The sequence below is a fragment of the Archocentrus centrarchus genome, chromosome 19 (assembly GCF_007364275.1).
Source record: "Archocentrus centrarchus isolate MPI-CPG fArcCen1 chromosome 19, fArcCen1, whole genome shotgun sequence".
Classification (NCBI taxonomy): Eukaryota; Metazoa; Chordata; class Actinopteri; order Cichliformes; family Cichlidae; genus Archocentrus; species Archocentrus centrarchus.
The window spans coordinates 6034865-6050673 of record NC_044364.1 but is presented as its reverse complement, the minus strand read 5'-3'; the positions used below and the strand labels follow the sequence as shown (position 1 = coordinate 6050673).

At 42.7% G+C, this 15809-nt stretch overlaps 1 protein-coding gene across 1 annotated transcript in view; it reads left to right on the top strand.

Moving 5' to 3' along the window:
* Positions 1-11848, top strand: part of LOC115798697 (SH3 and multiple ankyrin repeat domains protein 1-like) — a 30610-nt gene extending 18762 nt beyond the window's left edge. Inside the window, exons 18-27 of the mRNA XM_030755639.1 lie at positions 508-643; positions 806-886; positions 1274-1282; positions 1470-1496; positions 1592-1648; positions 2616-2737; positions 5090-5216; positions 5306-8528; positions 8620-9516; positions 9782-11848. Coding sequence (XP_030611499.1) covers positions 508-643; positions 806-886; positions 1274-1282; positions 1470-1496; positions 1592-1648; positions 2616-2737; positions 5090-5216; positions 5306-8528; positions 8620-9516; positions 9782-9833 — 4731 coding nt within the window. The 3' untranslated portion in view covers positions 9834-11848. The remainder of the gene's footprint in view (positions 1-507; positions 644-805; positions 887-1273; positions 1283-1469; positions 1497-1591; positions 1649-2615; positions 2738-5089; positions 5217-5305; positions 8529-8619; positions 9517-9781) is intronic.
* The last annotated feature ends 3961 nt before the right edge of the window (positions 11849-15809 follow it).

The following is a 15809-nucleotide window of genomic DNA, read 5'->3' as shown; positions in this document are numbered from 1 at the left end:
GCACATAACGTTTTAGCTTCTGATCCATTTCTGTTCTAATTATTCAAGCATTCATTTTTATATTGTTCATATGTATATCATTTGCATGTATTGCATTTTAGTTATGGTCACTGGTGTCCTGCTGTGCTCGTGGTTTCTGTTCCTCATCAGCAAAGCACAAGCAGTCCACGCAGCAACTTTCTAGCCTTTAAAAAGTTCCTATATGCTCCCTTGAAACCCCAGCACTAAAAATGGTGATTGTCAACCCTTTGTTAAAGCTGACAGAAGCTGCTTATTGCTATTCAACCTAATATGAGTCATATATATAGCTGCCCAAGCTTTTGTAACTGTTATTAAATTGCAGCTTGACTTGCTGGTGCACCTTTCCATAACCCAGTTACATTTACATTTTAAAATACACAAGAAAGCCAAATTGCCAAAGGGAACCAGTGGATACAACTAGAAACTGACTGAAGTGTGCACTGTCTCTCTGCTTTTGTGTTTAACAAAGCTGTCCCTGTCTGTCAGGTGAATGGCCAGAATGTGGTGAAGGTTGGCCATCGGCAGGTTGTCAATATGATCCGGCAGGGCGGCAACAGTCTCATGGTGAAAGTCGTGATGGTTGCTCGAAATCCTGAACTGGAGGACACAGTTCGAAAGCGAGGTAAAGCGAGTCAAACTTTCCCCGTGTGCCGTTTACATTCTGTGTTTACCATGTGATGATTAAGCTGATTGCAAGTTTACTTTAACCTAAAAGCCTGTTGCGATGCGTTGTATACAAGAATTCTAAACATTAAATCTGCATTTGGCTGGCTTCCCTTGGCAGCCCCACAGCAGACAAAAAGACTGACTCCTCCTGCTATTGCCCTGCGCTCCAAGTCAATGACATCAGAGCTGGAAGACATGGGTAAGATGAGAGAAGGGAGAAAGTGCAAAAGCATGAGTTCTGGGGGTCACATTGAAAAGGATTCTTCTGGGTGGGTTAGCAGCTTTTCTGCAGGAGGATGCTATAGTACTGTGGTAGTATTAGGGAAACACAGCATTAAATATTAACCAAGTTGATGCAGAAAGCCAAGAAAATTATCCAGAGTGGTGCATTTTTTTTCACTAGCAATAGCTTGATGGGAAGCAGTCTTTTGATTCATTTGCACTTATGTTACTCATGATGAAAGGTGGCAATTAAACAGTGAGGTTAAGCGACATAAAAGCAACTGCATTTAAAATGTCATTTGTAATAAACAGCTCTGTTTTTTTGTTTTTTTTTATCTTTCTGAACCAAATGTGCTGCCTTCAGTGGACAAAGGTGGGAGAATCACAGATTTGTGTGCTCTCATGATCATTTCTGTCTCCATCACAATCCCTATCATCACATCAGCATTCACACCATCACATGTGTCTGAGTATGTATTTCATCTCTTTATCTGCTTTGCACACTGTGCAGAAGTTCTAGTCTCACCTAATTTCTGTTTCTCCAATTACGTACGCAACAGCTGCCTCTCCGTGGAAAAAGAAAGCAGGTGAGTATCAGTCTTATCATCTCCCCTATCAGCCTCTGAGCTTTAATTAAAAATCAGCCACTTTGATGCCCTTTTTTTTTTGCTTATTTTTCCAGAATACGAGTCCTCTCAGGGTCCTGATAAGAAGAGGACCGTCTATCAGATGGCTTTAAGTAAGAAATCACTCTCGCTGCTCTTATACTTTAAGAGGGTGTTTAGATACGTTAAAGGTACAGTAAGTATTTTTTTTAATGTATTTAGTAGAAAAAAGAGAAAGCTGTACACATAAATATCTATTGATTAGTGTGTAATTATGTCTTCCAACAAACCGATGCATTCTCTTAAACGTAGAATTAATCCATTAGAAGTACATAGGAGTACATAGGAGAACGTCGCCATTCTCCCTAATCACATTTTATATGTGTAGCTAGAGACCAGCACATACGTAACACGCCTTATAATTTTATTTTAATTTAAAGATCACAAATATCTCTTTTAAACTACATGTGACCATTTAACATTTGTACATGTACATTTTCATCTTTTTCTCATTATGTCTTTTGGCTAAACAACAACAGCAGCTGGTTACAAGCTAAAGTTATACCAACTAATGTCAGCCTTGAGTTTCCAAAACAGTTTGATTACATTCTCACAACATATGCTCCACTTCAAAGACGGTTTCACTAACGCCGTCTAACAGCAGCTAACAGCAGCAAAAACAGCAGCACTTACTGACAGAAAAGTTCAGGATATCCTCAACAACTCACCTCAGTATCGCTGTCATCAGACAGAAGTGAGCTTCACTGACTCACCGACTCATGTCGGACTCCTTTTACAAAGTTTTACAGCCTCCTCCAGAGTAAATAGATGTAGACACATATTGATATCAGAGGTAAAAAGTGAACTGACAGCCTACACTCACTACAGATGAATGGCAGCCAGAGTCGTAGCTAAGAAAACAGAATTCACTTGAGTGCAATCTACTAACATCTAGTGGTGAGATTTTACACACTGTACCTTTAAGAAGGGGAGGGGGGGGGGGGGGGTCACTGAAATATTCCTTCTAAGTTTCTTTATTTAGCTCCCTTCCACTACCCCTCTGCCTTGTTATACCCTGTCTCTGCTCTGTCTTTGTTTTAGATAAACTGGATGAAATCTTGGCAGCTGCCCAACACACTATTACATCAGACAACCAGGGTCAGAGAGGTCATGGAGGCAAGAGGGACCGAAGCAAGAGCATTGTTCCCAATGTGTCCAAGGAGGTACTGTTGGGATTTGGCAGGAAATGGTCCTAGTTGAGGTCATTACTGTAACTGCTAGATTTGTAAGCACATACATGTCAACAAATTATTAAAGGGGACCTTTAATGCTCATTTCCTACTTTGTATTTTTATTCCTGGACTCTATTGAAGTTGCTCTGCATGAGTCACAGTTCAAAAGAATCAGTATTTATCTTGTACCAGGCCATTCCCGTTCCTTTATTCCTTTTCTTCAATATAACCACATTAATGCAACTGGTATCAGGTAATGTGTAACCCATAAGACACTGATATGAAATTGAGGGTGTTTACAGCTCTATATTTTTATTTTTGGGCTCTTTGCACAATTTCACAGTTAAAAATAATCCTTATTCATCTTACACTGAGTATTAGTGTGTAGCCCCTCAGTTGCCACTTTATTAGGTACAACTTGCTAGTAGTGGTTTGGACCCCCCCTTTAATTCTTTGTGGCATAGATTCAAAGATTGAACAAGCTGCTGGAAACATTTGTCAGATTCTACAGCATTACACCAGCAGCCTGCATCATTGATACAAGGCAGGATGGATTCATGCTTTCATGTTGCTTGTGCCAAAATCTGACCCAACCATCTGAATGTCATCTCAGTGTCATGTTATCTTTATATTTTGCTTCCAAGCAGCCAGACTTTCTTGTCATTTTTAAAGTGGTCTTGAGCAATAGTTCTCCAGGATTTCTGAAGGTCATTCAAAGTTTTTCTTTGGACATTGGCTGCTTTTTCACACACTTTCAGTCCAGTCCACGTACCTGACCATTTTCAGAGGAATGTTTTTGGGTTTTTTTTTGTCTGTTTGTTTAATTGATTTTTACTCCACTTTATTGAGCACTGACATGTGAATCATTCCTGCATAAAAAAGGCACCTAAGTCAAGGGATGAACCAGTGTTGAGTCTACACATAACAGACAAAGTAGCAAAGAACCAATTTTAAGTTGTATCTTTACTAGCAGCCTTTGCAAAAGCATCAAATGTTCCAATTTCTTTAGTTGAATATATGAAAAATGCCAAAGATAACACATTTTTACAGACATTAAACGTTATTTTTGCACCAATGAGGTGCTTCCCACAGTTCCATTAGTCAAAAATGTGGCATATCTCTACACTTAAACAAAAAATGAGGAAACTGGTGGAGGAAAAAGAAGTGACAGATCATCGTCAACATGTATAGAGGAGATCAATAAAGCAGTATAGTAAGTATCTACAGCCATCTGTAAAACACAGTGGAGGCACTGTCATGGTTTGGGGCTACATTTCAGCTAGTGTTGTCTGGTGAAAACTGATGTAATTATGAGTGCAGAAAAGTAGCATCAGATTTTGATCCACCACGGAATTCCATCCGGAAAGCATCTGATTGCCAACAGATTAATTTTTCAGCATGACAGTGATCCCAAACACACTGCCATTGCAGTAAAAGCATACCTGGATAGAAAAACACACAAGGCAACTCTATCAGAACACTATCAGTCATGGATTGGCCTCCCCAAAGCCCAGACCTCAACATTATTGAAGCAGTGTGGGATCATCTTGACAGAGAACAGAGAACACCCAAAGAAGAGCTTTGAATGTCCTTCAAGAAGCCTGGAGAACATTTCCCGAAGACTGCTTAAAGAAATGACAAAAAAGCTGCCTAAGAGAGTTCAAGCTGTGTTGATGAATAAAGGTGGTCATAACAAATATTGACTTTCAAAGTCATTAAGAAATGAAGAGTGACTCAGGAGTCAGTACTGTGTGTCTATATATATATATATATATATATATATATATATATATATATATATATATATATATATATATATATATATATATATATATATATATATATATATTCATTCTAATAATTACTCAGCAGCTATTTCATCCCCTCAGATCTTAGATCTCCACTGCTGTACCACATACAGTATTTAGTCATGGAAGTGACTAATACCAAAAAAAAATAAAAATCACAGCTATAAACCAACTTGGTCTTTAGCTCTGTGTGTTCTCCTGCCCTCGATGCACTTTAGAAAAAAATGATTGACAATGTACCACCCACTCCAAAACATTTGTTTAAGTGTGAGTCAGGTTATGTCCATTCATCTATACTCTTTTGCCTAATGTACTATTACTCAGACTTGCTGTTTATTCTGTATTGGCTTAATCTGTACATATCTACTCAATAACAGCCAACATCAGTTTTATCTGATTATATCTGAGTTCATGACGGCAGGACACAGCGAGAGGACAGACATTTTGGTTTCATTTCTTTTCTTTATACCCTACTTAATTTCAAATTCTCCTTTGCTGTCTTGTATTTCTTTTAAAATATCTTTGATGCCTGAAGCAACCATATGAGCTGCAGTCATCAGTGGCTATGGTACAAGCCGGACCTGGTTTTGACTACAACCAAGCTCATTTTCAACCAGGCCATGGTCCCCAGCATGCAGTCATGATGCGTCAAAAATCTATTGGTAATGGTAGTTCTTACTAAGTGATTTCTGCCAGGTCAATACAGCTTCTTGATGTATGTGTTTCTAAATGCTTGTGATCTTGTTCTCAGGTGTAACAGAGGAGGAAAGGCAGTACCTTCACCCACCTGCTATGAAGTTAGCTCGCAGCCTGTCAGTGCCTGGACCAGAAGAAATCCCCCCACCCCCAAACACATCTGCTCCAGAGCCACCCTTATCTGCAGGCCCTCATCCCGGGAGAGGTCCTGCTATGCCGATCCCCCCTGTATCTCAACCCCACTACCATCTCCACTCTCAGCCAGGACATCCTTCCCAAGCTGGCTGGGAAAGGGCAGGACCTGGTGGGATGAACCAGCAGGTCATGGTTCCCACCCTCCGCAGGCAGTCAGATGGACTGTGCATCAGAGAGCCAGAGGCGCCCAGGAGAGGTGGTGGCAAGATGGGAGGGTTAAGGAGAGGCTACAGCAGTGCTACACCTCCAACAAGTGCTAAGCCTAAGGCTCAACAAGCACCCCAGCATCAACCACCTGTGTCCAACCGGGAGCAGAGTGGAGGAGTTGGCAGAGGGGTGGCAAGGAGGGGAGGTCGGGGAGCTTTGATGAAGCAGTCAAAAGTGGAAGATGGTCTGAGACAGCATCGAGGAAAAGGAGGTGCAACCAAAGAGAAAAGCTCCATACCCATCCCCACCATCATTGTCAAAGCACCCTCCACCAGTAGCAGCGGTCGAAGCAGCCAGGGTAGTAGCATGGAGGCTGAGCCCTCCCAAGATGTGGATGACCAAACCTCTGGAGAGGCAACCCCAGACAGTCCCAATGCCAGCCTGCCCTCACCACTCACTTCTGTGCCACCGCAACCTCCAATATCAACATCTTTGCCTTCCTCAACTGTTGCCCCTTCGGTTTCCTCACAACAAAACCTGGAAAACTTGGATTACAGTTCAACATTTGGTACAACGTTTGCAGGTGGAGGAGCACGCAGGGAAAGAGAACGCTTTCGAGATATGAGAAGAAAGAGTGCTTCTTTCTTCCTCTCGTCAGAGGAGGACATCCAAGGGGAGGCAGGAGGTGGAGCTGGAGAGGGAGGAGGAGTACTAGGGGTACGAATTCAGCCTTTGCAGGGCTCACAAATGGAAGTGCCCACACCTCGACTTCGGCCTTCCAAATCTATAGATGAAGGAATGTTTTCTGGAGACAACTATGTCAGCTATTCCAGCAGCATGCCCCCAGCTTTTGGCCTGCCTGAGTATTCTTCCCCTATCCTTAATCAGGATGGCCAGCCCAAGTCAGCTCCCTCAATGTATGGCACCCAACCTGCTACTACCTTCATTCACCCACTTACAGGGAAAGTTCTGGACCCCTCGTCCCCTCTGGGATTGGCCCTGGCTGCAAGAGAGCGGGCTCTAAAAGATGACCGCAGGACACGTCGAGAAGATAGACATTTTGGCCGGCAGCTTTCCACAGTAGGAGCCTTCCCAACCCCTGTTCAAACCCCAACACCCTCCCTTTTTGCAACGCCAACACAGTCGGCCTACACTTCTCCAGTGTCTCTCCACCTAAGTTCCCCCACCACTACCACCTCTCCTGCATCTATGAGCCGGCCACAGTCACCAAGGATATTACGTCTGGGAGGAGGTGGGGAGCGTATGGAGAGAGAAAAGGAAGGAGGACCCAGGGAGGGTCTAAGAGTTCGCTTCTCTGAAGACAGAAACAGCCAATTTTCACCCCAGTACTACCCACAAAGTCCCAGGGAGAGAGAAAAGGAGGTGTATGACAGCAGGCCAGCTCCACCCATACAGCCTCCTCCCCCACCAGCTCAACCTGCCCCTCGCAGACCTTCTTTCCTGCAGATGGAAAGCACTCCTAACACCAGCTACATTCCTCAGTACACTGTCCCCACAGCCCCTTCACAAGCACATGAAGCAATGGAAGAAGCAAGGGCAGGAGCAGGCGGAAGTCTAGGACTGATGGTTCTACCTCCACCAGCTCCCTCGATAGATGCAGATGATGAGTTTGTCTTTGCAGATCCCTTGCCCCCTCCTTTGCAGTTTGCTAATGGTAAGAATGAGAGGGTCCAGGAGTTACATCACCATCATCAGCGCCAGAGTCAACATTCTGCTTCTGTTGCTCCACCTGCCCCACCTCCTCCTCCATCCCCCAAGACCTCAAATGCTACCCAAGCCACTTCACAGGGTGGTGACTCGGCTGCTTCCAGTCTTACTTCCTATGACAGTGAAGTGGCCAACCTTACTCAGTCAGTTCTCTCTCCATCTTATCCATCCCCACAGATCTTCCCCCCTTCCTCCACTACCATTACCACCACCACCTCTGCTGCTGCTCTGCCTCCTACATCACTGCACAGACCCCAGCCCATGTCCCATTCTCACCCCTATTACAGCAGCGCTAATGACCCCTCACTAGGTATTCATACCCCAGCCCAGGACAGAGGTACTGCCACCCTCACCACCACCATGACCTATGCTACCACTACCATGACTGCAACTGCTGCTGCAACCACCACCACAACCTCTCCAGCATCCTCTGACTATAGTATGACTATGGCTGGGCCCAAGACTGGCCTCAGCACAGGGGGGAAAGCTTCTGACCACAGTCATCAGACTACTATTATACACAAGAGCGGAGACTGGCAAGAAGCTGTGGTGGATTCTGGAATTGAGGAGCTGGACAGTCACAGTAGTAGTGACCACCATTTAGAAATGCTGGGACTCAGTGGGCTGAGAGGAGAGAGAGGAGGTGTTGGAGGAGATGGGCGAGGAGGAGAGGGAGAGAAAGTCAGTGAACATCAGGATTCTTGCACAACCTACTCAGGTGGGCAAACATTTGAAGTGCACAGTGCCAAACTGGCAAATCCTGTGTTTCCAAAGATGACTCATTACAAGGAGGGGGGAGGGAGGGGCCCATCTGTAGCACTACGTAGGCAGAACAGCACCAATCCCGCTCCTTTGCAGTTACACAGACAAAGCAACCCAGAAGATGCCGGTATAGATGGAATGTTTGCAGATGAAAGGAAGCACAAGCAGAGTCGATCCAAAATGGAGGACGGCTTCTCCTCCGCCTTGGCTGCCTGCTTAGAGAGGCCCATGGACACTCGATCAGTGGGCTGGGGTGACATCGGGGAACATGAGCAAGCTGGAATCCAGAGAGGTGGCATAGTTTTGGATGGCCGCAGACTTCACTCACCTCTATCAGGAGTGAAAGCCAGCATCATCAATGAACTAAGCTCCAAACTACAGCAGATGAGTGGCATGAAGAGCATGGATGAGTGGAGCCACACTCCAAAGTCTCCCACCATGCATAGGTTTGTTTATTTTCACATGCTCCTTGATATTAAAGTTATTTTATGGTATAAATGAAATTTTACAGGTTCATTTTTTTTCTGTGTATTTTAGGTATTCAGCGGATTACAGTGATGCTTTTCATAGCCCTCCCACTGGACGCTCGACCTCGCCGCTGCCCACCTCCTCCCCACAGCATCGTCAGAACCTGACCCCCAACCTCTCGGCGACACCTTCTGTTTCACCGTCCCCTCAAGTCCCGGTTCAGCGCAACTGGACCCGATCCCCTTCTCCACAAATGCCCCCATCCCCAGTTCACTCACATCCTCCTCATTCTCCAACCTACTCCCCATACCCAACATCACCTAAGCACAGGTCCAAGTTCCGCAGGCAGACTTTTGATTTTCCGTGCAGTCCTACTAAAGAGATGCGGTCTTCAGTCGCCCGGCGTCGGGCTCCCAGCCCCCTTATCTATAACACTGAACAGCAAAGCCCCACCCCTCCCAGGCCCTCCTCTCTCCCAATCCTTCCAAGCACACCTGTCTATAGCAACCCGTTTGAATTTCCCGGGCCCCTCACTCCTCCTTCTCCTGGCATCCCTCTAGGAGACGCCTACAAGTCTTCGACTCCTCCACTGTTTTCCCCATCTGGTGTGCCAAGTTCAAATCCCTTGCTTGTCTCCCGTTCACTCTCCCCCACTCATTTTCTCTCTGGAGCCTCATCCCCCATGCATTTACCACCTAGCCCTTCCTGTCTCAACTATCCCCACCTCAATCCTCCTCCACCAACCAAACCGTTTGCCATCAAACCCCTACCCTACTGGACCAAGTACGACGTGGCCGACTGGCTGGCTTATCTGAACCTGGGTGAACACAGAGAGCGTTTTATAGACAATGAGATAGATGGATCGCATCTGCCATCGCTCACCAAGGATGACTTCTTGGATCTAGGAGTGACACGTGTGGGTCATCGAATGAACATCGAGAGGGCACTGAAGAAACTCACTGACAGGTGAGGGAGGACTAATAGACTCTGGAAAACATAGAGGCAGCGGGGTCAAAAAGAAGCACTGGATGATGAAGGAAAGTCAAAGTGTCTCATTACTTCCATGCAAGTTAGCACAACCATCCTCTTCCTTCATTAGAGCCATATAAATTGATAAGTTATCACATCTTTTCTCCATCCCTTTCTCTTTCTCTTTAGTAACTTAGTCGTTCCACCTTTTTTGAGTTTCCACCCATTCTTATTCTTTGATTTGGCCTCCTTTTCTTCCCAGGCGGTTCTCCTCTCCTTTGCATGTCACTACTTCTCCCCGAGACACAGACTGAGAGAGTGAAGGTGTGATTCAAAGATGAAAAAGAGGGAAAGAAATGAAATGGCAAAGATGATCAGTAACAGAAGATTTGCAAGAGAAGAACAGTGGACAACAACAGCTTGTGTTGAACTTATTCTAATCGATGGATATGTGAAGAAACATTGTCTCGCACATTTGCTTTAGAGCACTGGAATGAAATTTGTAGAACTGTTGGTTAAAAAAGGTTATGAAGAAAGTAATAATTTCTAAAGATAATGCTTTTCATCTGAAAATGTACTTTAAAACTTTTGATGGACAGGCATTTAATTAACACACCGTTTTGTGCTGTAAAAGAATAAACACACATACGCACTTGCACTCATAGTCTCACACACACACTGACAGATGGATTCTCACACCATCTGCTGCTTTGCAGCAATGAGAAAACTTGAGTCTGAGTTCAAAGAAAAGTTGAAAAGTTGCTGCTTAAAGGGTGAAGCCCAATTAAATGTTACGGATTGTGTCTGAGCCAGAAATGCTGGTAAAAGCAGAGGGCCATATCCTAACATCAGTTTGTAGCTTTAAGCAGATCAGAGTATCGATGGCTGTGAGTGACGGAGCCAAAGTCAGAATATGGGAGAAAGACTTTTCTTTGTAAATGACGATAGAAGAAAAGATGAACAACCATAGTATTGTTTTTATATATTTGCCACACTCCCCGAAAGGTTGCCCCAGTACGCTTTGTATGTATGTACTTTGCAAGTGCTAAATATACCTTCCATGTTAAACGGAATTCACTATTAGTAGAACCACTTGTTTTGTACTAAGTGCTGATTGCAATCATTCATTTCAAACTCGTCAGGGTATTTCTAATTGTTGGGATCACGTTGTGAAAAATGAGGACAGAGGTTTGAAAAGTTGTCGTTGAATCAATCTTTTTATCATTGTCTTGATTATTCTGCAGAAAGGAAATAACACACTGGAAGCAAAAATGGTTAGCACGTCATTTCAAACCACGTTTCTTAGACTTTATTGGTGTTCACTGGCCACAGCACAGGTCAAAGGGATGGCTCCATCTTCTTCAATGCCATAATGTCGAACACTCTCTCTCACACAGCAGGTGCAGTGATCAAAAAGGGCTTTTTACTGCTTCTGTCTGCCTGACTTCCTCAACCTTAAGCCTCTGTGAGTCAGTGTGTCTGATTTTGTGCGCGCGTGTGTTCGTCTGCCTGCATTGGTAGCCAAACGCTTTGCCCCCTGAGCCCCACCTTTCTTTCTCTAATGCCTTTTTCAAAATGTATTTATAATGGTCAGAAAGCGTTGATTTTTTCTCACCAGATGACAATCCAAATGTTTCACTGTTCCACACACATTACCCTCGCCCCCCCCCCGAGAAAGAAAAGCTCTGACTCACTTTTAAAAGGGATTTTCTGTGATAAACTTAAAATACTATGAGTGTTACATAGAGGTGTACATGAACATCATGGATTTTTTTTAAACCAGTTTAGCCATTTGCAGTAAATTTAACTGTAAGGCAAAAACACATCATTTATAGCTCTGTGTGTAATGATGATGATGGCAACGACAAAGATAACATATAAAATATAGTATAATAAAGATTATAATATTAAGTATGTAAACATTTTAAGAATCTCCGTCTTCCAAATAGTGTGGGCAAATTCTCTGAAGCTTTGTTTTGTTTATGGTTCATTTTGGGTTTTCTGTAAATGCTTTCTATACTGCTCACCCTGTGGCGACCCCAGTGAAGCTGACACGTTAGTAAATGCATATTTTCTACATGTGAGTTTAAAAATTATGACTCTGTATTCTTATGACGAGTTGCTGTCACATTATGGTCAAAAAGGAGAAAGGATTGAGCAGTAGTGTAGAAAGCATTACATACTATGATTTAAAAGAGTATTTTAGGTCTAGTGAAATGCATAATGAATATGACTACATACAGTATGAGCATAAGTATGCAGAGATAAAAGGTATATATAAATATAAATATATATATAATTTTTGTTTTAAATAAAATACAGTACACTAATAAACAACATGATAGAGGTACAACTAAGGTGTTGAAATAAATGCTAAAGTAAACTATGGCCCTGTTGTGATTCTCATTTCATGTTGGATTCCCTCTTCTGACAGATTCACATAATGATCCAATTTCAAGTGCAGTGTTTGAATTGAGTCATTTGGCGGCAGCTCGTCTCAGCCCTAGGGTGGTTGAACACAACATTGTTTTCAGGTCCAGGATTGTTTTCCCATCAGGCTCACTGAGCTAATGGGACAAAAGTTTAGAGCTCACGGATAAGAAGATGAGATGGCTTAATTCAAAGCAAACACTGGCTGCATTCATGCAGCAAAACGAACGATGCCCGTAAGGCATGAAGAACAATGGAAAAGAACTTGAAAGAAATGCCTGTTTTCCACTGTGGTGGTCAGTTTAAGGATCATGGGAGAAAACTGTAAATCTAATCTTGTTTTGTTTTTGACTGTTTGTTTTAAAGTTTGCACCAGTTTGCCAGTTTTTCCTTTGTTTTTTTTTTGTTTGTTTGTTTTTTGTGTTTTGTTTTGGGGTTTTTTTTGGGGGGTGGGGGGTGGGGGGGGGTGTATTCCTCCAGCTGTGTCATGATTTGTGTGAGGGATGAGACCCAAGCGCAGACTGGAAAAAATTAAACAGATTTATTTACAATTTGAAAAAGACAACGTTGGAAGAGATAGCAATCAGCAATCTGAATCAGCTGATTGCAAACAGGTGAGTTACCTGAAAGGCGGGAGCTGGAATAGGACCCGCCCCTGAAACACATGGTGTGGTTAACCGGGACTGAACATATCAGACAGAGAGACAGAAACCAGAAGAGAAAGACAGATGGGTGGGCACGTACAGGAGGACAAGGGAGTTATGTCAAGCTGGGTTTTGCTCACATTTAGGAAGACTACAAAGGATTGGTTAAATAACAACAGCTGGTTATAAACTAATGTGCCAGCTAAAATCACGCTTTCCCTCTGATAAACAGCTTGATTACATTCTCATATCATATGAGAGTTTATTCACAAAGTGTCCGAGTCCAACAGTGTTAGATCCACTTCAAAGAACGTTTCACATACGCCGGCTAGCAGCGGCAAAAACAGCAGTGCTTACTGACAGAAAGCTTCAGGATATCCTCAACAACTCACCTCAACATCACTGTCATTGAACAGCAGTGAGCATCACTGACACATTGATACATATCAGACTCCTTTCACAAGTTTTACAGCCTCCTCCAGAATAAATAGACCCAGCATATTGCCAGCTGAGGTAACAGCGGACTGACAGCCTACACTCACTACAGATGATCAGTAGCCAGATTTGTTTCTCCTACAGTGGCCACTGTAGCTAGGATTATGCACTGACTCGGAAGAGATGAGAAAGCAGAATTCAGCTGACTGCAATCTGCAATCTACTGACATCTAGTGGTGAGATTTTACACAGTGTACCTTTAAGTCCTACCACTATCCAAATTGATGAGTTATTTAAAAAGTAACTCCCCTTACTCACTGCTTTGAAGGAGTAAATAGGAGTGCTGTGAGATGCTGTTAGTATCACAAGACCTGGGAATGGAGGGAAGATAAAAATACTATGTCCATCCTTCATTTACATGTCTATGGTTGTCAGTTGTTTTTCACCCTGTGAGAAAAAGAATTGTGATTTTAACAGACAGAGGAAACAGATCCTTGAAATACATAAAGGAGTAAATAAGCTATTCTGATCAAAACCATTTTTGCACCACATTATAAGCATGCTTTATTCTACTGTAAAGTTTAGCATTTTAATATAGAAATCTATGGGCCCTGACTTGGTTTTGCAGACAGATTCAAATAGCCCACTGAGGAATTGCAGTTTTTGGCAGCTCCTTGTTGGCTTCATGTTTCACTCCTGGAGGTTGCCACTTACTCACAAGCCTGTGTAGTTTTAAGAGGGGTTTTTTTTTTTTCAAAGTTGCTTTTCCTTTACTGACTGATCTGTTTTCATAAGGACTGCATTTCTGGTACAAATTATGAGTAGCAATCATATAACTGGGAAATCTGATTGGCAAAATGTGTGCTCCATTCTTTCTGTCCTTCCTAAAGAGAGTTTCTTCTTTTCTTCTCCATGTTGGTGTTGATGTCCCTCAAAACACATTGGTTTAAGTCTCAGGTAGCTAGTCAGTTGGGGTGAAATGCTCCATGGGGAAAGCCACAAAACTTGTTCATTTTTTGACCTCAGTAACAGGATTGTTTGTTGAATTTGCCACCAATGTGTTTGGATTTAAAGGCTATTTCTCCAAGGTCTGAAAAGTTGTAGGAAGTGGTAATTCGGGTCACTGATTCAGAAAAAAATCTAATGGTCTTTAAATATTAAAATGTAATTTTCCATTGCTCTGAGCACCACAATTGCTATATGGTTGGCTTGCATTGTCCTGAGGAGGCAGCAGAAATCTTAGATGCTTATTTGAAAACCAGGAGACACAAAGTCGCACACCATATTACTAGATACATCTGCGTAAAAACACATGCTTTTACAATTTGGATACAATGAATGTTACATTATATCACTTGGAAAGAAAGTACAAGGTGTCATGAAAAAGTTCCTGGACTTTCTGATCACTTTCACATTTAGACTTTCACAGTGGATCTCAAACCTGCCCAGAACGCGATCATCCAGTTCCGTGTCAAACTGACTTGCATGTCAAGCATCGTCACTGGTGACATCAGTGGTGACAGCTCGGTCTCCGACTACAACCCAGAGACCAAACAGCAGTTGTCAGTGGAAGAAACCACAATGTGCAAGCCTGAAGGAGGCATGTCAGGTCAGGAGCATGACCAGGAGTGTGCTCATTGTTATTTTTTGTTGGCTTGTTCTTTTTGTCAATGCTGAGTTCTACTGTAATGTCCTGAGACCTTCCAAGAAAAACCTTTGACACAAATGGCCTGAAGTGTGACGTATGCCATCGAGCACCAACTCACATTTCATTCGCATTTCTTTGAAAAGGCAGGAGGGTTTTTTTGGCCATATGTACATAATTGTGGCACCCCCTGTTTGCAAGACTTGACTCCCTGCAACATTTTCCTCTTCCCCAAAACAAAACTGAAGTTGAAGCATGCAGTTTTGTTTGAAGAAAAATAGTATGCATACCAAATGTGGAAATACAAATCATAAAAACTGGAATTCTGCACAGCAATCAAAATGTAGCAGGAGGATTGGAATATTTTATTAGACCTCATTAATCTCTTTCAGGACATAATGTGACTTTACATGTTACTTTAGTTAGGATAGAATCATTTTAGTAAGGATGTTGTTATCTTTATCCATCCATCTTTTTATTCTTATGATGGGGGGTCTCTACCACAGCTGTCATGGGGTCAGAGCCTGGTTACACCCTGGACTACTCATCGGTCTATCACAGGGCTAACACATAGAAACTTACAACCATTCACACTCAGATTCACTCCTACAGCCAATTTAGAATCACCATTTAACCTAACATACATGTCTTTGGACTGGGGACAGAATCCATGCAGATGCAGAGACAACATGAAAACACAGAAAGGCTTAGATTCAAACCCCTACTTGCAGTGCTAACAGCTATTATAAATAACAGTTGCTATTGTTACAGTTGTTATTTCCATCTGCAGTAATTTACATTTGATGGCACGGATCTGTTCTGAGACCTCCCTGCCCATCCATGCAGCAGCAAGACCCCAGCACAGGACAGAGCAAGCATCATTGACAAATAATATGACATTTGGGTTGCAAAGTGGTTTGCAGGATGCACTGAAAATGCAAAATATTGTCAATAAATTAGTTGTAAGTCAAACTGAAAAATAATATTAAAGAGTTGTAGGTAAAGTTATAAACTTGCACATATTTCAAATAAGTTAAAATCTGATCTTTTATTAATTTTACAATAAAAAAGGAAAGTTACTGCAATCCCACAGAATCTAAAGGAACAAATGTTGGTGGTGAGACTCAAAGAAACAG